Genomic DNA, 23,069 nt, shown 5'->3' on the forward strand with positions numbered 1-23,069 from the left:
AAAAGTGTCCCTTATTTCCCTGAAAATTGTCCCTTATGACCCCCAAAATTGTCCCTTATTGCCCTGAACAGTGTCCCTTATTACCCCGAAAAGTGTTCCTTATTACCCCAAAAACTGTCCCTTATTACCCCAAAAATTGTCCCTTATTACCACAAAAATTGTCCTTTATTACCCCGAAAATTGTCCCTTATTACCCCAAAAAATGTCCCTTATTACCCCGAAAAATGGTCCGTTATTACCCTGAAAAGTGTGCCTTATTACCCCAAAAATGTCCCTTATTACCCTGAAAATTGTCCCTTATTACCCCGAAAATTGTACCTTATTACCCCAAAAATTGTCCCTTTAAATCCCCCGAAAAGTGTCTGTTATTACCCGGAAAATTGCCCCTTATTACCTCAAAAATTGTCCCTTATTACCCCAAAAAGTGTCCCTGATTACTCCAAAAATTGTCTCTTATTACCCCGAAAAGTGTCCCTTATTACCCCGAAAAGTGTCCCTTATTACCCCAAAAAGTGTCCCTTATTATCCCAAAAATTGTCCCTTATTAACCTGAAAATTGTCCCTTATTACCCCGAAAATTGTACCTTATTACCCCAAAATTTGTCTCTTATTACCTCGAAAGGTGTCCCTTATTACCCCGAAAATTGTTCCTTATTACCCCGAAAGGTGTTCCTTATTACCCCAAAAAGTGTCCCTTATTACCCCGAAAATTGTCCCTTATTACCCCGAAAATTGTCCCTTATTGTCCCGAAAAGTGTCCAAAATTGTCCCGAAAAGTGTCCCTTATTACCCCAAAAATTGTCCCTTATTACCCCAAAAAATGTCCCTTATTACCCCGAAAAATGGTCCCTTATTACCCTGAAAAGTGTGCCTTATTACCCCAAAAATGTCCCTTATTACCCTGAAAATTGTCCCTTATTACCCCGAAAATTGTACCTTATTACCCCAAAATTTGTCTCTTATTACCTCGAAAGGTGTCCCTTATTACCCCGAAAATGGTTCCTTATTACCCCGAAAGGTGTTCCTTATTACCCCAAAAAGTGTCCCTTATTACCCCGAAGATTGTCTCTTATTACCCCGAAAATTGTCCCTTATTGTCCCGAAAAGTGTCCAAAATTGTCCCGAAAAGTGTCCCTTATTACCCCAAAAATTGTCCCTTATTACCCCCCAAAATGTCCCTTATTACCCCGAAAAATGGTCCCTCATTACCCTGAAAAGTATGCCTTATTACCCCAAAAATGTCCCTTATTACCCTGAAAATTGTCCCTTATTACCCCGAAAATTGTACCTTATTACCCCCAAAATTGTCCCTTATTGTCCCGAAAATTGTGCTTAATATCCCCAAAAATTGTACCTTATTGTCCCGAAAAGTGTCCCTTATTACCCCAAAAATTGTCCCTTATTGCCCCGAAAATTGTCCCTTACTGTCCCGAAAAGTGTCCCTTATTACCCTGAAAAGTGTCCCTTATTACCCTGAAAATTGTCCCTTATTACGCTGAAAATTGTCCCTTATTACTCCGAAAATTATCCCTTATTACCCCGAAAATTGTCCCTTATTGTCCCGAAAAGTGTCCCTTATTGTCCCGAAAAGTGTCCCTTATTACCCCAAAACTTGTCCCTTATTACCCTGAAAAGTGTGCCTTATTACCACAAAAATTGTCCCTTATTACCACAAAAATTGTCCTTTATTACCCCGAAAATTGTCCCTTATTACCCCAAAAAATGTCCCTTATTACCCCGAAAAATGGTCCCTTATTACCCTGAAAAGTGTGCCTTATTACCCCAAAAATGTCCCTTATTACCCTGAAAATTGTCCCTTATTACCCCGAAAATTGTACCTTATTACCCCCAAAATTGTCCCTTATTGTCCCGAAAATTGTGCCTAATTGCCCCAAAAATTGTACCTTATTGTCCTGAAAAGTGTCCCTTATTACCCCAAAAATTGTCCCTTATTGCCCCGAAAATTGTCCCTTACTGTCCCGAAAAGTGTCCCTTATTACCCTGAAAAGTATCCCTTATTACCCTGAAAATTGTCCCTTATTACGCTGAAAATTGTCCCTTATTACTCCGAAAATTATCCCTTATTACCCCGAAAGTTGTCCCTTATTGTCCCGAAAAGTGTCCCTTATTGTCCCGAAAAGTGTCCCTTATTACCCCAAAACTTGTCCCTTATTACCCTGAAAAGTGTGCCTTATTACCACAAAAATTGTCCCTTATTACCACAAAAATTGTCCTTTATTACCCCGAAAATTTTCCCTTATGACCCTATTTTTAATTTGCTTCCTTGTGTCTGATTTTTTTTCAGATGCTCTAAAATGTTCTGAAGCCCCCTAAATAATTTGATATTTTTTATTGATTTTTTTTTATTGATTTTTTCATCCCCTCTAAAATGTTCTGAAGCCCTCTAAATAATTTGATATTTTTTTATTTATTCATTTATTTTTTATTGATTTTTTTTCATACCCCCTAAAATGTTCTGAAGCCCCCCCTAAATAATTCTAAATTTTTAACTGATATTTTTTATGTATTTATTTATTTTTACAAAAAAAACTTTTCATAAAAAATTTTGAAAGTTTTTTGCGGGGTCTTTTTGACCTCTTGGATGAGATGTTGCTGAGCTCTTGGGAACTGAACTGGGAAGGTTCACCCCGTTCCATGTTTTCACCATTTGCGGATAATGGCTCTCATTGTGGTTTGCTGGAGTCCCAACGTTTAGAAATGACTTTATAACCTTTTCATCTCAATTAATCTCAGTTATGTTTCAACAAGGTGGGTATGTCGGGCCAAACTTTTGTTGGGCACATTTAAACTAAACGAGGAATCCTGATATGATTTGTGGTGAAACATTTAGCGTATGCATATGCCATCTTTTTAGGAGAAAGTCACTCCAAAGCTTTAATCACTCTTATGTTTGCCTGCTCAACTTTTTCCATCAAAATTCTAATGAGAACAATTTTACAGCGACAGTTCCAAACAATAAAACGTTCCGTCTGTCCGTCTCGGAGACAAAGCTGCCACAGTAAATATGCAATTAAGGAATCCGCTGCGTCTAAATGCATCTTCTGCCCCGAGCCTTTTTATACACACTCTGCAAGATGGAGTCATTGAACTAAAAGCAAGACCAGAAGAGGCGGGGACAACACGTGTCAATCAATGCATTAGTTGTCTGTTGTTATTTGCACATAGCATGAGAGGCATGAACACACACACACACACACAGACACACACCCCGGTGTGACCTTTTGGAGCTTTGATCCCCGCGCCACTTATAGCGATGAATGTGATAAACCGTGGCCATTTTCGATGCTGCTTGGATCGATGGGAACTCGAACCTGGGCCTGCGAATTAATACAAACGCAAAAGTACACAAATTCTACTGGATCCCCGCATATTGGCAATTCAGCATTAGGTCGTAGAATAAATAAATAACCTAGCTGGCCCCATTAGCTTTCTTTGTTGTCAGCGAACAACGGCGGTTGAAGAGAGACAGGGGAGACTAATTGCAGCTTTTATCAAGCAGGGGGGGTTGGAGGGGGAGGTGCAAGGCAGTGTAGCGTACGCTGGTGTAAGAAATGTTAATAACGGTCGGTCTTGGTATGTGACTATACTGTACTTGACTCTGCCGTATCTTCCAGCACAAGGCCGACACACCATCTTCAAAATATCATCTTTTTTCAGCCCCCCCTAAATAATTTGATATTTTTTATTGATTAAAAAAATATTTTTTTTCAGCCCCCTAAAAAAGGTTCTTAAGTCCCCCTAAATAATTTGATATATTTTATTGATTTAAAAAAATATTATTTTTTTCAGCCCCCTAAAATGTTCTTAATTACCCCCTAAATAATTTGATATTTTTTATTGATTTGAAAAAAATATTGATTTTTTTTCAGCCCCCCTAAAAAAGGTTCTTAAGCCCCCCTAAATAATTTGATATTTTGTATTGATTTAAAAAAAATATTGATTTTTTTCAGCCCCCCTAAAATGTTCTTAAGCCCCCATAAATAATTTTATATTTTTTATTGATTTAAAAAATATATTGATTTTTTTCAGCCCCCCTAAAAAAGGTTCTTAAGGCCTCCTAAATAATTAGATATTTTTTATTAATTAAAAAAAATATTGATTTTTTTTCAGACCCCTAAATCATTTTTTTAAATCAATAAAAATATCAAATTATTTTTTCAGCCCCCCTATTTATTTTTTTCAGACCCTCTAAAATGTTCTTAAGTCCTCCTTAAATAATTTGATATTTTTCATTGATTTAAAAAAATATAGATTTTTTCACCCCCCCTAAAATGTTCTTAAGCCCCCCTAAATAATTTGATATTTATTTTATTTTTTAATTCATTTTTTTACCAAAAAAATCATGAAAAAATCTTTTTAAAAATCTTCATAAAAAAATCTAAAAAAAAAAATCAAATTCCATACAATAGGGCAAAAGCAGGCTAATAGGCAAGCCAATAAGCAGGCTAATACTAGCCTACTAGTAGTAGTAATAATCAGAAGAATAATAACAATGATAGTAGGCCTAAAACAATTGAGTATCTCTACTAAATCTTGGAGCCGACGGAGAACAGGTAACGGTGTTGACTCTGAGGAAATTGACACGGGTGACACCCGGGAACAAATATGGCCGTCGCATCGCCCCCTTTTTTTGAAGGCGAATGGATAAAAAGGATGCAAAGCTGGCGAAAGGCTACACACACACACACACACACACACGGCATTCCCTGATCCGTGATCTTCACTTATATTTAATCCACTTGATCCATATTCATACTTTCCTTACACACCCTAGCCTATTAGCATTGATGTGTAACCTTGGAGCTCACCATGTTCTGCCTGAGGGTAATAAGTCCTGCATGTTGGAATGCATGCGCGTGTACGTGAAGTGATAGCCGAGGAGCCCCGCTGGCTCGCATCAAGACATCACGCGTACTGTACAGGTTTGATCGTACGACCCCTTGGTTTGCGTCCGTCTGTCCCCACGACTTCCTGCCTCAATCAATCACGTGTCCCCCGCTAAGCAGCAGTGCCTCACTTAACCACAAAGCTCTGAGTGTCCTGGTGAACAAGGAGCATTGGGGGGGGGGGGGGGTACTGGGGGGCCCCCGATTAGCATTAGCAAAAAGAAGCCAACATGCCAAACAGTTAGCATCCTTGTTGGGAGAGTCATGGAGTCGACGTAGAATCACTGCACAGAGTCAAAGAAAACATACTGGCAGGGGTCATAACCGCCACATCGCCGTCCCTCGCCGCCATTCACATATTTCACCTTCAAAACACCCCAACTCAAAAAAAAACTCCCCCAGAGAGAAATGATACTGCGATACGCAACAAAACCAAAGCACCCCCGCCTGACAGGGTGGCCGTCTTTAACGACTTCAAGAGACCTATTATGCTCATTGTCGGGCCTTTGTACTGAGCTGTGGACCCTGTTCTAGAAAAGCTTTCTAGATCTTCCAGACTCTACGCCAAGGTAAAAGGCGAGCAGATGTCCTCAGGAAATTGGACATACAACGTCCGTCTTCGGTATTCTGACAACCCAAGTTGTTAGCATCAGCTTGAGGTGACCAACAGATGGCCAGTGGCGTCATTAGGCCTATTATTAGGCCCCCTAAAATGTTCTTAAGCCCCCTAAATAATTTGATATTTTTTATTGATTTACAAAAAAAATATTTATTTTTTTTCAGACCCCCCTAAAATGTTCTTAAGTCCCCCTAAATAATTTGATTTTTTTTATTGATTTACAAAAAAATTATAGAATTTTTTCAGTCCCCCTAAAATGTTCTTAAGTGCCACTAAAAATTTTGATATTTTTTTATTGATTTAAAAAATATATTTTTTTCAGTCCCCCTAAAATGTTCTTAAGCCTGCCTAAATAATTTGATATTTTTTATTGATTTAAAAAATATTGATTTTTTTCAGACCCCCTAAAATGTTCTTAAGCCCTCCTAAATAATTTGATATTTTTTATTGATTTAAAAAAATATTGATTTTTTTTCAGGCCCCCGAAAATGTTCTTAAGGCCCCCTAAATAATTTGATATTTTTTATTGATTTAAAAAAATGTGGTTTTTTTTCAGCGACCCTAAAATGCTCTTAAACCCCCTAAATAATTTGATATATTTTTTATTGATTAAAAAAAAAAATTCAGCCCCCCTAAACTGTTATTAAGCCCCCTAAAAAAATTGATATTATTTTATTGATTAAAAAAAATCAGCCCCCCTAAAATGTTCTTAAGCCCCCTAAATAATTTGATCTTTTTTATTGATTTAAAAAATATATAGATTTTTTCCAGCCCCCCTAAAATGTTCTTAAGACCCCCTAAATAATTTGATATTTTTTATTGATTTAAAAAAATATTTATTTTTTACAGCCCCCCCTAAAATGTTCTTAAGTCCCCCTAAATAATTTGATCTTTTTTATTGATTAAAAAAATATATAGATTTTTTCCAGCCCCCCTAAAATGTTCTTAAGACCCCCTAAATAATTTGAGATTTTTTATTGATTTAAAAAAATATTCATTTTTTTAGCCCCTAAAATGTTCTTAAGTCCCCCTAAATAATTTGAGATTTTTTATTGATTAAAAAAAATGATTTTTTTCAGCCTCCCCCAAAATGTTCTTAAGTCTCCCTAAATAATTTGATATTTTTTATTGATTAAAAAAAATGTTTTTTTTTAGCCTCCCCCAAAATGTTCTTAAGTCTCCCTAAATAATTTGATATTTTTTATTGATTTAAAAAATATATAGATTTTTTCCAGCCCCCCTAAAATGTTCTCAAGACCCCCTAAATAATATGATATTTTTTTATTGATTTAAAAAAATATTGATTTTTTTTCAGCCTGCCTAAAATATTCTTAAGCCCCACTAAATAATTTGATATTTTTATTAATTTTTTTATTGATTTTTCTTTAAAAAAAAATCCTGAAAAAATCTTAAAAAAAAATCTTTACCAAAAAAATTCCATACAACAGGGCATAAGCAGGCTAATAAGAAAGCCAATAAGTAGTTACTAGTAGTAGTAATAATCAGAACATTCCACATCATATAATCCGGGCATGCGCAAAAACTCAAACACACCGACTCCCGCGTCCACTTAGGGACTTAGCATGGACATCAATCCCGCAGCCGTGTACCGTGACGGAGCACATGCATGCAGGTACATGATACGGAATGGTGCAAAGGCAGGAAAAGCATGTCGTCCCTCCCCACGCCTGGCAGAAGGAGCCCACTGAAGCCAGTATAAGTTGGTCGGTGGACGCAAACATGCATTCTAGTAAGAAATGTGTAATTATGCGTAATGGCAAGCCTGGAGCTTTCTTCCTTACCATCTTAAACCCATTCCACTCCATTTGGGAGACGCCGGCGGTTGATTTCTCTGTGTCTCTCTTACCCCCCCACACACACACGGCAGCTTCAGCAACGATTCCGAGAGATGCTCCTCAATCTCCTTCCCTGTCTCGCTGTGCAGCGACAGACCTTCTGCTTCTTAATATTCTGTCCTCGGCTTCCCTGAGTCTCAGCGGCGAGCGGGGAGCAGCTTAGCGGAAGGTGCGCACGGCGCAGGCAGCGCCTTCTTCCACAGATGCTGAGAGCGGAATGATGAGCTTGGATGCGAGTGCAGCCAGCATCCCCCCCCATCACTCCCTCCCCACAAGTCCCCTTCTCAGAGCAGCGCCCGCCCCCTCCACCTCTTTACTCCAGTGTGTCATTGGCGTCTCGGCTTGCCCGTCAACCGTGGGGCCTCGCCTTACCCTCCTCCTCCCTATCCGCCACCCCTCCCTCGGTGTTAACACCTTTGCTCTCTGGCTGGCTCGGAGCCCTCTTCGGCACACGCCAGCCTCAGCCCGCTTTTGGCAGAGAAAAGGCTTTTTGAATCCCAGCAAAGCAATCAATCGCTGCTCAGCTCCGCGCCTGAGTGAGCCGGAGCAGAGCAACGTGGAGCCGAGCGCTAGGAGAGTGATTGCAGCCTCGGGCGCTATGGTAATAGGATGCCTGCACAGCACTGTGTATATAAATTAGCTATTACTGAGTGTCCTCTGTACATTTGCATTGGTGTGTGTATGCAGCCTTCACCCCCCCACAACACCCCCCTCATCAACCCTCGCCGCCATCCACACACACACACAACACATAATGTTCAACAATTACTATTGCCACTTATAGGAAAACATTGCTTATTGGCTTCACCGTACCGGGTAATACACTTGCATACAAACCTTACAAATACAATAACGCTAATGCTAGCTTTGGAGGTATTATTCACCGTGCTGTACAACTGGACTGCTTAGGATAAGCAAAACCTGCCTTAATAATGCAAATAATGGCAGCAATCTAAGTTTTCATGTGGAAAAATCAAATCCAAAGGTGGCCAGAAATATTTCAATATTGAACAAAGCAAAATTTGTTCTCAATCAGAAATCACATTCTACCATATCTTACTTATTGTGTGAAAATATGGGCTAATAACTATAAAAAGCAATCTTCACTGGCTAAATGTACTGCAAAAAAAGGCCAGTAAGGATAATTCATAATGCCGCCTACAGAGAACATATAAGCAATTAGCTAAAAAATGTCATCCAATACTTCTCTACAAGAGAGGAGAAATATGATCTCAGGGAAGAAGTACATTTGAAACACTTCTATGCTAGGACTACGTTATGCTAGCCATAGCATTTCAGTATGTGGAATCAAACTATGGAATGGATTGAGTAAGGAAATCAAACAATGCACAACGATGAGACAATTCAAGAAACAATACAAGCAGTTGATGTTTGCTAAATACAAGGATGAAGAGTCTTGAACCAGTCATGATGTGCTATATATATCACTATATTGACACTTACTATGGTACCCATTATGGCATTGGATGCTCATATCACCTCCTACTTTGGTACATGACAAAAAAACTAAATAATAAAAAACAAAAATTCATTAAAAAAATAAATAAAAAAAATTTACATTTAAAATATTTTTTACATTTAAATTTTTTTAAAATTTAAATTACTCATTCATTGTGAAAAATAATAAAAATAACCACTTAAACTATATTAGGAAAGCAGGAAGTGAACAAATGTAACAGTTACTGATTGTTGATATCTGACATCGGAGCATCAACACCCATGACAAGATACACGCATCCAACCTAAAAAATCATCGCAGAGATGTTCAGGGACCTGATTGGCTTAGCAGGGTCCCACTGGTTGGCAGTAGGGGCGGCGCCCCACCCCAGGGAGAGGAGCCGATGAATGCATCTTATCAGCAGTCATGTGCACGTTTAACCAGTCATGAAAAATGAAGCCCGTTGCTGGCCAGATAGACTCCAAGCATCTAATGAGATCTCATTCAGGACCTGCATTATAAATTATGCATCTGCAAGGATAATAATGCTCAGCTTTGATTGTCACGGCTACATATGTGCTTTTGAAAAAAAACAAACAAAAGATTCACTATAGAAGCAAACCTTGCTGGTTTATGTCTCAGACAGGCAAGAAGGGGGAGCTCTTGCTTCCTTTTCCAGACCCTACCTGCCTGGAAGCAGCAGTCCTATCATGCACACATGCTGCAGACGCTCCACACACACACGACTAAGACCAGCTACCCTGGAAATGCAATATTCCGTATTCATGGAGACCAGAGTCTAACATGGCATGGCGCTCCTGTGATAGCCACCTTGGCACGGGCCTACCAGTGGATGTCATGGTGGCAGGTGGCGACTTGGCAGGCGGTCATGAATTACTTCAGGCCCAATTAGTTTGCCGCCTTAACGGGCTGCATTATTAGCCCAAACAGGAAGTCAAAGTTCTAACCTTAATGCGAAATAAACAAAGACCGAGTTTGGTGTGGCATTTACAAAGGATTTGTAAATGTTGTGTAATAACACGTACATAAAACACATACATAATAATAACACATACATAATAATAATACGTACACCTGAGACTACACATGAGCAGTGGAAATACGAGCCAACTGTAAAAAAATAACCTCTGGTGGGAAAAAAAAATACACCGGCACTCGCTGTCTGGGGTTGTGTACAGATTCATGACATTTGATGCAATTCTTCTTCAGGAAAAGGACTGGTTCATTATGAATGGATCACTACATCTCCGCACATAGCTAAGACGTAGCTAAGGCTAAGATGTTACTAAGACATAGCTAAGACCTAGCTAAAACGTAGCTAAGACATAGCTAAGATGTAGCTAAGATGTAGTTAAGACGTAACTAAGACATAGCTATGACGTAACTAAGACATAACTAAGACATAGCTATGACGTAACTAAGACATAACTAAGACATAGCTAAGACATATCTAAGACATAACTAAGACGTCGCTAAAACATAGCTAAGACGTAGTTAAGATGTAACTAAGATGTAGCTAAGACGTAGCTAAGACGTACCTAAGACGTAGCTAAGACGTAACTATGACGTAGCTAAGACGTAGCTAAGACGTAGCTAAGACATAGCTAAGATGTAGCTAAGATTTAGCTAAGACGTCACTAAAACATAGCTAAGACGTAACTAAGACGTACCTAAGACGTGCCTAAGATGTAACTAAAACATAGCTAAGATGTAACTAAAACATAGCTAAGACATAACTAAGACGTAACTAAGATGTAGCTAAGATGTAACTAAGACGTAACTAAGACATAGCTAAGACGTAACTAAGATGTAGCTAAGATGTAACTAAGACATAACTAAAACGTAGCTAAGACACAGCTAAGACGTGGCTAAGACGTAGCTAAAATTTAGCTAAGACATAACTAAAACATAGCTAAGACGTAACTAGGACGTACCTAAGATGTAACTAAAACATAGCTAAGACGTAACTAAAACATAGCTAAGACGTAACTAAGATGTAGCTAAGATGTAACTAAGACATAGCTAAAACGTAGCTAAGACATAGCTAAGACGTGGCTAAGACGTAGCTAAGATTTAGCTAAGACGTAACTAGGACGTACCTAAGATGTAACTAAAACATAGCTAAGACGTAACTAGGACGTACCTAAGATGTAATTAAAACATAGCTAAGACGTAACTAAAACATAGCTAAGACGTAACTAAGACGTAACTAAGATGTAGCTAAGACGTACCTAAGATGTAACTAAAACATAGCTAAGACGTAACTAAAACATAGCTAAGACGTAACTAAAACATAGCTAAGACGTAACTAAGACGTAACTAAGACGTAGCTAAGATGTAGCTAAGACGTAGCTAAGATGTAGCTAAGACATAGCTACGACGTAGCTAAGACACCGCCGTTTAATTCAGTGGGTGCTGCTGTTTTGGGTAACAAATGGGATGGGTCCAACGGTTTTCATGATCAGGAAAAAAATCAGATACCGATATCAACCGATATTGCATTTTTATGATGATATATTTATAGATTTTTTACAAAAGGAAGAAACTTGATTGATGGACCTACCAAGGAATTTGATATGGCAGCAAATACTAGAGTGGAGTATTTGGACTATTTAAGGAAATAGAGTACTTCATCGAAAAGAACAGTTTTAATCCTTTTTCTGTTATGATAATTCTTAGACTTTTTCTATATGTGCCCTGTGATTGGCTGGCCACCAGTGCAGGTTGGGATAGGCTCCAGCATACCCCAGCCACCCTCGTGAGGATAAGCGGCATAGAAAAAGGATGAAACGTAAATGAAAGCAACATCCCAAAAGGCATCTTTTCCCTTTCTCTTTGTACGCCAGCGGGTAAATAAATATGAGTCCCAAATGGAGAGCGCTCATTTTCACATTTCTTAAAGGCCAACGTTTCCAGGTTGTTTCCTCCATCGGTAATACGATCCAAATAACCTTTTTCCTTCTAATTGAGAACGAGAACGTGAAAACAGTTGGTAGCTCGGCCATGTTATTTGCAAAATTGCGCTACAGGACGCTGGTTTTTACAGAGCCCTGAAAGTGGCTGCCGTTACTCAGTAAATTAGCTATAAACACAATCTGCTCTCCTCTCCGGTCTGGTGTTATATCAGGCATGTGTGTGTCTGTGTGTGTGTGTGTGTGTGTGTCATTACCCAAGATGAAAAAGATGAAACCTTGTTGCTGCCATGTCCTAGTTAAGGGTACACGCTGCGCATTACAATGCCGTGTATGGACAGATGGAGGGAGTGGCTGACGTCGTCCATCAAGGACATTTCGACTGCTTTTTACTGCCATTGCGGCGTCCTTCTGTGAGTAAGTACGAAACCCAGTATTCTTCATTCTGACACTCAGTCCACAACAAAGCAAACATAATCTTCTGCAAAGATATATATCTTTTTATCCGCATTGATGTCTTGGTATTTTTCCAATGATGTTAATATTTATCCATTATAAAATTGTAACTGTGGTGTTAAAACCAAATAAAATAAACCATTACCATTAAATCCTCATGTGCATTTGGCATATGGGAAGGAGTAAGGCTTGTTAAAAAAAAACAAACATAATTTAATAGTGACTAAATCGAGCTGAATCTAGATCTGATTATAAAATATAACATTTTATTATATTTTTTTATTTCTTTTTATTATACTTTTTAATTTTATTTTTTTTCTTTATTATTTTTTTAATTTTATTATTTAATTTTATATTTATTTATTATTATGTAATTTTTTTTAATTATTTTTATAAAAAAATATAATTTTAGTAGCATTGAGTTGAAATAATGAAGAAAAAATGAAGAAAAAAAGTACTAATGTTATGAAAACAAACAAAACAAAATAAAATTGTAATTTGGGAAAAATAAGCAAAAGGTTAAATTCAAAATATTAAAATTATAAAAATTTAGTAAGATTTTGTAAGATTTTGTAAGATTTTGTAAGATTTTGTAAGATTTTGTAAGATTTTGTAAGATTTTTTAAGATTTGTAACATTTTGTAACATTTTGTAACATTTTGTAACATTTTGTAACATTTTACAAAAAATTATAAAAAAAATGTAAAATGTTGTAAAAAATTGTAAGATTTTGTAAAAAAAATTAAGATTTTGTAAAAGTTATAATTTTTTTGTAAAAGATTTTAAAAAATTACACAAGAAAAAAACTGATCTAATTTTATGAAAATAAAGTCAAAATATTAAGAGGAAAAAGTCAAAAATTTTGTAAAATTTTAGAAAAAAATTAAGTTGTTGCAGATTTAAAAAAATTACACAAGAAAAAACTGATCTAATTTTATGAAAATAAAGTCAAAATATTAAGAGGAAAAAGTCACAATTTTACACAAATCAACTTGTAGAAAAAAATTCATTTTAGTAGCATTGAGTTGAAATAATGAAGAAAAAAGTCCTAATATTATGAAAACAAACAAAACAAAGTAAAACTGTAATTTGGGAAAAAATAAGGAAAAGGTTAAATTCTAAGAATAACGTCAAAATATTCTATTTTAGGATTCGGAAGAGGAGGCACGATCCGTGCATTGGATGGATTTCCGTGCTTTAATTTTCTTCCCGACTATTCCTCGCATCCTCAAACACACACACACACAAAGCACTTCGGAGCACAAAGTGGCCGCCAGTCCCCCCACCGTGAGCGGCGGCGAGGAGCTCGGGCTTTAAGTGCTCGACCTCACGAGTGTGCTTGAGCCGCTGCTTCTAGCATGCTAATTTACGGAGAGAGAACCGGTTAATTGTCCTGAACCTGGCGTGCCCTTCACTCTTTACCCGAAACCCCCTCCTTCGTCACACACCTTTAATGGATTAGCGGCACACCGTGTTGTGTGTCTCGGGCTCGCTTGTCACCCCGTTTGTTCTCCTCCACGAACTGACAAGGGTTCCTATTTGCTGGTGTTGAATATCCCGTGTGAACAAAGATTCAATGTGCTGCGAGCGTAGCATTGTGTGCGGAGACACAATATCCACGCAGCCCATGTGTAGTTTCGCGATAACGCCGCTGAAAGCGCAGACAAATAATAGCATGTGTCGTATATCATATTTGAATATGCGGCGTGCGCGGCGATAATTGCAGCCGCTTTTGCTTTTGGGTCTTGTTAACTGTCAGACGCGGGGATTTCAACACCTGCCTTGTCTTTCTCTTCCCGCATAATAAGACTTCTATTTAAAGGAGGAGACGTGACGACGCCGGCTGAGGCGCCGTACCTCAAAAGCCAAAGAGAGAAAACACCTTGATTATTAGCCAGCAAAGGAAAACGGATGCTTCAATTCCCTCAAATGCGAGAAAGCCAAAAAAAGAGAGAGAAACAATTCAAATATTCCCATTAAGCATCTCCGTAATATCCCACAACTATAAGTATAAAAGTGGCTGGTTTGACCAGAATACATTGGATAGCCTCTCCGTATGGAATTGCCCTTGAAGGACACATTCAGCTGCTCTTTAGAAGTCGGATGGAGAGCAGGGAGGACATTCCCAACTGCAATGACGCCGAGATTATTCATCACCTTTTAAAACTCTGCAAAATGTCGTTTGGGACATTTATTGCAGTGCTAGTGGTAATATTAGCAACCTATGTCCTGTATTACCAGGACATGTCCTGGTAATACAGGACATCTCCTGGTAATACCTGAGGAACAAATACTGAGGAACAAATGGGTAACTAATGAGTAGAGTATTTACTGAGGAACTAAGCTTTACTGAGGAACTAGTTTCTCGGTAACCACTCTAAATGTCACACACATTTAGAGTGGTTACTGAGAAACTAAGGCACTGTACATATATTTAGAGTAGCTACTGAGGAACTAATGAATAACACATGATTAGAGTAGTTACTGAGGAACTAAAGTACTGTATATACATTTAGAGTAGTGACTGAGGAACTAATGGGTAAACAATGAGTAGAGTAGTTACTGAGGAACTAATGGATAACACATGAGTAGAGTAGTTACTGGGGAACTAAGGTACTGTACATGCATTTAGAGTAGTTACTGAGGAACTAATTGATAACTAATGAGAAGAGTAGTTACTGGGCAACTAAGGTACTGTGCATACATTTAGAGTAGTTACTAAGGAACTAATGGATAACACATGAGTAGAGTAATTACTGAGGAACTAAAGTACTGTACATACATTAAGAGTAGTTACTGAGGAACTAATGGGTATAAAATGAGTAGAGAAGTTACTGAGAAACTAAAGTACTGTACATACATTTAGAGTAGTTACTTGGGAACTAATGGGTAAAAAATGAGTACAGTAGTCACTCGGGAACTAATTGATAACTAATGAGTAGAGTAGTTACTGGGGAACTAATGTACTGCACATGCATTTAGAGAAGTTACGAAGGAACTAATGGATAACTCATGAGTAGAGTAGTGACTGGGGGACTAAGGTATTGTACATACATTTAGAGTAGTTACTGAGGGACTAATGGTAACTAATGAGTAGAGTAGTTACTGGGGAACTAAGGTACTGTACATACATTTATAGTAGTTACTGAGGAAGTAATGGGTCAATAATGAGTAGAGTAGTTACTGAGGAACTAATGTACTGTACGTACATTTAGAGTAGTTACTGGGGAACTAATGAATATCTAATGTGTAGTGCTCAAGATTTGGTAGCTTTGTTCCTCTAACTACTGTGTTTTTGTGTACCTTATTAAGTATTACCTCATCAGGACAATCTCATTACCTGGTTATTGGTCACCCAAATCTGGTGACCCGATATGAGCAGTAGCATGTTAATAACTTATTTTATTGTATTGATTTTATTGTATTGGATGTATAGCAGGAAAACATGTTTTCTTTGGAAAACACCAGTGGTGTTAAATTCCGGATGTAAGGATTTAGTGATATTTATTGATGTATATTACAGGTATCATCTTACTAGTCAGTACGGAATTGTACTTATTGGTTCCGCTATGTTTATCCGTATTGCTCTCTCATCCCCACAAGTTATTTCACGGCGAGGCGTGTTGGCAGGATGCAGATGAATACTTCAGCATGTGAATGGTGTGAAATCAAAGCAGCAACACCAAGACGGCATAACATTTCCCAATTAGGAGAAAGCAAGTGGACATCACTACGAGTACTTGGACACTACAAGTGTACACTACAAGTACTTGTACACTATGAGTGTACAAGGGTGCTGAAAGTCCCTGAAAACCAGACTTTGGATGCTTGTTGGCCAACATTGGGCTGACCAACAGAAGGACAACAACGTATCACAGTGTCGACCTCCACCATTACGGACGCCATTCTGACCAGATCCAGTGTGACACCCTTTGCAGTGGAAATGCAATCAAACCAGACTACCAGACCAAATATCAAAGTCAAGCAAACCATAGCTGATCATATGATAGGCTAAGGGAAAAAACAATTCCGAACCATCGTCAATTGACAAGACTTCATATTAGCCAGCGTCAAATGATGAACTATGCTAGGTTATTTTGCAACATTTTTGAATTCAAAAATTCAAAAATCCAACCAGCAGAGTTCCCTAATACCAGCCAATATAATGACCCAATGAAAACCAGGACATTTTAATCCCTTCCTGACAGAAAAACCTAGGTCAGGATATGAAAAAAACAGACATGTCCTGGGAAAACAGGACGTTTGGTCACCCAGGATACTATACTTACAGACGAGCACAGAGTCTGACGCTCCTTTTAAACGTATTACCAACCATAACACGCTAACAGCAGTGCTTAATTCGTTCATAGCGCTCCACAACGCAAACACAACACTTCCTCATTGTCAACCAATCACAGCCGAGGTAGATTCCCAAAGAGCTTGTGAGTATTTCTGCCAGTTTTGCTGTGATAATTCTGACAATATGTGTTGGATTTTAGTCCGTATCATTATATTTACATTATCCATGTATTTAAATGACTATACTGCAGTTCAATTTTCCTTTTAAGCGCTGGCACCATATTGGATAATATTCAGGTAATATACAGGTACTGTACATACATTTAGAGTAGTTACTGAGGAACTAATGGGTAACTTATGAGTAGAGTAGTTACTGAGGAACTAAGGTACTGTACATACATTTAGAGTAGTTACTGAGGAACTAATGGGTAACTTATGAGTAGAGTAGTTACTGAGGAACTAAGGTACTGTACATACATTTAGAGTAGTTACTGAAGAACTAATGGGTAACTAATGAGTAGAGTAGTTACTGAGGAACTAAGGTACTGTAAATACATTTAGAGTAGTTACTGAGGAACTAATGGGTAACTTATGAGTAGAGTAGTTACTGAGGAACTAAGGTACTGTACATACATTTAGAGTAGTTACTGAAGAACTAATGGGTAACTAATGAGTAGAGTAGTTACTGAGGAACTAAGGTACTGTACATACATTTAGAGTAGTTACTGAGGAACTAAATGATAACTAATGAGTAGAGTAGTTACTGAGGAACTAAGGTACTGTACATGCATTTAGAGTAGTTACTGAAGAACTAATGAGTAGAGTAGTTACTGAGGAACTAAGGTACTGTACATACATTTAGAGTAGTTACTGAGGAACTAAAGGATAACTAATGAGTAGAGTAGTTACTGAGGAACTAAGGTACTGTACATACATTTAGAGTAGTTACTGAGGAACTAATGGGTAACTAATGAGTAGAGTAGTTACTGAGGAACTAAAGGATAACTAATGAGTAGAGTAGTTACTGGGGAACTATGGTACTGTACATACATTTAGAGTAGTTACTGAGGAACTAATGGGTAACTAATGAGTAGAGTAGTTACTGAGGAACTAAGGTACTGCACATACATTTAGGAGTAGTTACTGAGGAACTAAGGTCCTGTACATACATTTAGAGTAGTTACTGAGGAACTAATGGGTAACTAATGAGTATAGTTACTGAGGAACTAAAGGATAACTAATGAGTAGAGTAGTTACTGAGGAACTAAGGTACTGTTCATACATTTAGAGTAGTTCCTGAGGAACTAATGGGTAACTAATGAGTAGAGTAGTTACTGAGGAACTAAGGTACTGTACATACATTTAGAGTAGTTACTGAGGAACTAATGGGTAACTAATGAGTAGAGTAGTTACTGAGGAACTAAAGAATAACTAATGAGTAGAGTAGTTACTGGGGAACTATGGTACTGTACATACATTTAGAGTAGTTACTGAGGAACTAATGGGTAACTAATGAGTAGAGTAGTTACTGAGGAACTAAGGTACTGCACATACATTTAGGAGTAGTTACTGAGGAACTAAGGTACTGTACATACATTTAGAGTAGTTACTGAGGAACTAATGGGTAACTAATGAGTAGAGTAGTTACTGAGGAACTAAAGGATAACTAATGAGTAGAGTCGTTACTGAGGAACTAAGGTACTGTTCATACATTTAGAGTAGTTCCTGAGGAACTAATGGGTAACTAATGAGTAGAGTAGTTACTGAGGAACTAAGGTACTGTACATACATTTAGGAGTATTTACTGAGGAACTAAATGATAACTAATGAGTAGAGTAGTTACTGAGGAACTAATGAATATCTAATGTGTAGTGCTTAAGATTTGGTAGCTTTACCAGCCAATCACAGGGCACATATAGACAAATAACCATTCACACTCACATTCATACCTATGGACAATTTGGAGTGGCTAATTAACCTAGCATGTTTTTGGAATGTGGGAGGAAACCGGAGTACCCGGAGAAAACCCGGGGAGAACATGTCAATTCCACACAGAGATGGCCGAGGGTGGAATTGAACTCGGGTCTTCTAACTGTGAGGCCTGCATGCGAACCGATAATATTTTAGGATACCGAAAATTCTTAACAGGGCTGACAAAAATCACCTGATTCCAGTTTTTACTATCCTCTACCATCCAATGTGTTTCAATAGTACTAGATTCAAACCCCCGGTGGGTTGATTTCAAGAGAACACAGCAGTCTTACACGTTTGATAGTCGAGCAGTGCGGCGCTGCTTACTAAGACTCTTCTTGATTCGCCCTTGGAGGATTGATTTAGTTGCGCTTTACAAGTTCTGGCATCAGAAGCATATCGCCTCGCTCCTCCGCTGATGGCCTCTTTGCTGGCAGATGTCCACCCTCTGCCGGTAACAATCAACAAACGAGAATTGCAGCCCGTGTGTCAGCGGGTCCGAGTCCGAGCCGAGCAGATCCGAGACATCACTTGGCCATTATTAGCGTGACGTGGCAGACAACAGTCTGTTAACCTTTATCATGAATATTAATCAAACGTAATATTTTTTTCTGGGTACATGATACCATACAGCAGGGGTCTCAAACACGTGGCCTGTGGGCCAAAGGTGGCCCACAGGACACTAGTTTGAGGCCCCCGCCTTGATATGAAAGTTTATGAAATGTTAGTGCGGCCCGCGCAAGTTTGATATGGATGCTGTATGGTATCATGTACCCAGAAAAAATTATTACGTTTGATTAATGTTCATGTTAAAGGTTAAATAACTGTTAATAGTTATCCTCCCTATCCGTGTGGAAGTGGTAAGTTTTTGACTATTTAAGTTTAATGGAAATAACTTGGAGGCTACCGTTTAGGTCGCTAGCTCTCTAGTTTGCGAGTTACCATGTGTCTCAAGACCCTGCAGTTGCGCAATATGTTGTAAATAAAAAGAGTATAAATGTGACTATAGTCGTGTTTTGTCATGTCTACAGGGCTCTAATAATGCTTTGTTCATTTTAATCTGAAAAAATAATTTGTCTACCCACCAACTATATGTGGTTTCTTAAGTTTTTATTATTTGCCCTTTTATTATTATTATATTTATTTATTACTGATTGATTGATTGATTTTCTTTATTCTTGATTTGTTTATTTTTCATCTTATTTTGTGTAGAAAAATAAAAATTAAGATATTTGAGAACAGTGGAATGTTTTATCAGAGCCTTTCTTGTAGAAAATTGGAACCAAAGCGAAGTTTTTACATTTTTTTTGTTTTTAATAAATGGTTTTTTGGGGGGGGGGTTTGAAAACCTGATGCAGCCCAGTCTCACCCAGACCCAAGCTCCAGTGGCCCCCAAGTAAATTGAGTTTGAGACCCCTGCCATACAGCATCCATATTAAACTTGCGCGGGCCTTTCATATCAAGGCGAGGGCCTCAAACTAGTGTCCTGTGGGCCACATTTGGCCCGGGGGCCGCGTGTTTGAGACCCCTGTCATAAATCAATGGCGCACACGGCGGGGATACCGATTGGAGGTAATTTCACGGTCCGAAGCACAACGCACCTGCAACGCTGTTGTATGTTAAATCAAATCGTCTCCCGTCTGAGTCTTCAAAGGGAAGAAAAGGCCACGCCGCTCTGCTCTGCTCTGCCGCACCGGCACCGCATTTCAAGCCACGGCGCAGCAAATGATGTTAAATTATCTCGGGATCACAGTCAACATCACAGTGAGTCATCAAAGCACTAAATCGGTGCAGTTGAGGAAATTAAAGGCACACAAAAGTGCAAAGACCAGACAAATTAAAGCCGCGGAAGTCGCTGGGAGGCAACGAGAACATCGAACATACGACATAACGCACAAACCGTTATGACGAAGTCACTTATACGACGCCGAATTACTCCAAAAATCACCTGATGTGCCGAGCGTCTTCAGAGCTATCAGCAGTCATTTAGATACGCCATCTTGATGGAAAACTCGAGGGGATGAAAAGATGTCGAGACGCCGACTGAAAATGGAACATTAATTACCGAGCGAAACGGAGATACAGCTTGCCGCCTCAGCTGCAGGGTCCTCGCTGTTGACTGTGAGCAAACACGGCCAACATTTTGCCTTTGGATCATAGAAATAGCAGAGCCGACTGTGGCCGATGAGTGAATGAATCCAGTGACTCAAGTAGCTAGCGGTTTCGGAGGAGGAAGCGGCTTAACCCGGCCTGTGTCGCGACGCGTGACGGAAAGTCTTAAGATGGAAAGTAGAGTCAGTTGTTCATGCTGATCCTGGAAAGATGCAACGCTACATTTGTCACAGACTCGTTGAAGCGACACGGATGCTTTGAACACCCAAAAAATGCCCAAACTACGCTTCGCTATGTTTAACTAAACTACGCTTATCCTCACGAGGGTCGCGGTGGTGCTAGAACCTATCCCAGCTGTCTTCGGGCAAGTGGCGGGGTACACCCTGGACTGGTGGCCAGCCAATCACAGGGCACATATAGACAAACAACCATTCACACTCACATTCATACCTATGGACAATTTGGAGTGGCTAATTAACCTAGCATGTTTTTCGAATTCGGGAGGAAAACCGGGGAGAAACTCCACACAGAGATGTCCGAGGGTGGAATTGAACCCGCGTCTCCTAGCTGTAAGGTCTGCGCGCTAACCACACGACCGACATGCACCCAGAAGAGCATTGGATGGATATTTGCCCATTGTAAAATTCATTAATTCATTCATTTTCTACCGCTTTTCCTCACAAGAGTCGCGTGGGTGCTGGAGCCTATCCCAGCTGTCTTCGGGCAAGAGGCGGGGTACACCCTAGACTGGTGACCCAGCCAATCACAGGGCACATATAGACAAACAACCATTCACACTCACATTCATACCTATGGACAATTTGGAGTCGCTAATTAACCTAGCATGTTTTTGGAATGTGGGAGGAAACCAGCGTACCTGGAGAAAACCACGGAGAAACATACAAACTCCACACAGAGATGGCCGAGGGTGGAATTGAACCCCGGTCTCCTAGCTGCGCGCTAACCACACAAGCACCGTGCAGCCAGAACAACTTTGAATGGATGGATATTTTGCTATTACTATGCCCATTGTAAAATTATGAATGTTTAACGCCACAGTTCTACAATTAATCAAACTTACCAAAGATTTTTCAGATCAAAACATCATCGCTGAATAAGACTCTAAAATGTGATATTCGTGGATGAATGGGCGTCCACTTAATTGGTCCAATTCCCTACTAGTTATTTTAGCTACAAATTAGCCGTGCCATTGTTTAACCCAACAGAATTCAAGGCGTGGAAAAGACGCTAGCGGATTATAGTTCAGAGTTTACAGGACTAGCCATATATAGAATATTTAAAATCTAATATCAAACCTCAGGAATCCAGTCTAAGAAGCTTAAAGTGTTTGGTCAATAAAGTGTTTTGTCGGTAATAATATCTCCTATGGGATCCTATGGGATCCTATGGGATCCTATGGGTTTAGTTCTGGCATCAAGGTTTTTTATACAGTTTTTTACTATCTTTATTTTATGAAAGAGATTATGGAGGGTCTTAGAGGCTGTAACCAAACATAAATGAAAGGTTTGTCGAGGTGCCCAGAGAGGCTTAGCTCGCCATTGGCTGTTGATTCTAGCATGTGTATTGGCACTCGGAGGGTATTCTCTCCAGGATTCTGGTGGATTATTGTCCATTTGGACGGCAGAGCGTTCTCAGCTCGGGGTGACATTCAACTTCATTCAACTTCAGCCGCCCGGCAGCTCCTAGCCCCGCTGGCTTGCTGTCATCCGTACACAATGTACGCTTTGTGCCGTTATTTCTATAGGATACAATATGGATCCGGACACCCGCACTGCGACATAGTATATGGGAAGAAGCGCAGCAAGGTGCGCCGACTGAGTCGATGCTGAAGTGAGATTTGGAGCCGTGGAGTGGACGGCAGCCCGCGTTGTGTTTGATCCCGGTCGGGGTAGATCCACGCTCACCGGGCGACCGCTGGGGTCCATCTGGTGGGGGATTTAATCAACCCCCGCCAACGTGTACACATATGCACACACACAGAGCTCCAATGTGAGATTGATCTTTTTTTTTTTGCAATGTATATTATTTACAACAGGGGTCTCAAACTCAATTTACTTGGGGGCCACTGGAGCTTGGGTCTGGGTGAGACTGGGTTGCATCAGGTTTTCCAAAAAAAACAAAACAAAAATGCATTTATTAAAAACAGAAAAATTAAATTGGTTCCAATTTTCTACAAGAAAAGCTCTGATAAAACATTCCACTGTTCTCAAATATCTTAATTTTTATATTTCTACACAAAATAAGATGAAAAATAAATAAACAAATCAAGAATAAAGAAAATAAATAATGATAATATAATAATAAAACGGCAAATAATAAAAACTTAAGAAACCACAAATAGTTGGTGCGTAGACAAATTAATTTTTTCAGATTAAAATTAACAAAGCATTATTAGAGCCCTGTAGACATGACAAAGCACGACTATAGTCACATTTA

The 23,069-nt window shown here is 39.0% G+C and overlaps 1 protein-coding gene across 6 annotated transcripts in view; it reads right to left on the reverse strand.

Annotated features, from left to right (window-relative positions):
• The window catches only part of elavl4 (ELAV like neuron-specific RNA binding protein 4), a 127,558-nt gene that overhangs the window by 94,972 nt on the left and 9,517 nt on the right, over positions 1–23,069 (reverse strand). Inside the window, exon 1 of one of the 6 annotated variants that reach the window (XM_078790306.1) lies at positions 7,329–7,613. The exons of the other annotated variants lie outside the window; for them this stretch is intronic. Coding sequence (XP_078646432.1) covers positions 7,329–7,352 — 24 coding nt within the window. The 5' untranslated portion in view covers positions 7,353–7,613. Of the gene's footprint in view, positions 1–7,328; positions 7,614–23,069 lie in introns of those variants that run through there. 6 annotated transcript variants of the gene reach the window in all.

Source organism: Doryrhamphus excisus, linkage group LG4 (assembly GCF_037039965.1).
Source record: "Doryrhamphus excisus strain RoL-2023G ecotype Guam linkage group LG4, RoL_Dexc_Guam_v1.1, whole genome shotgun sequence".
Lineage (NCBI taxonomy): Eukaryota > Metazoa > Chordata > Actinopteri > Syngnathiformes > Syngnathidae > Doryrhamphus > Doryrhamphus excisus.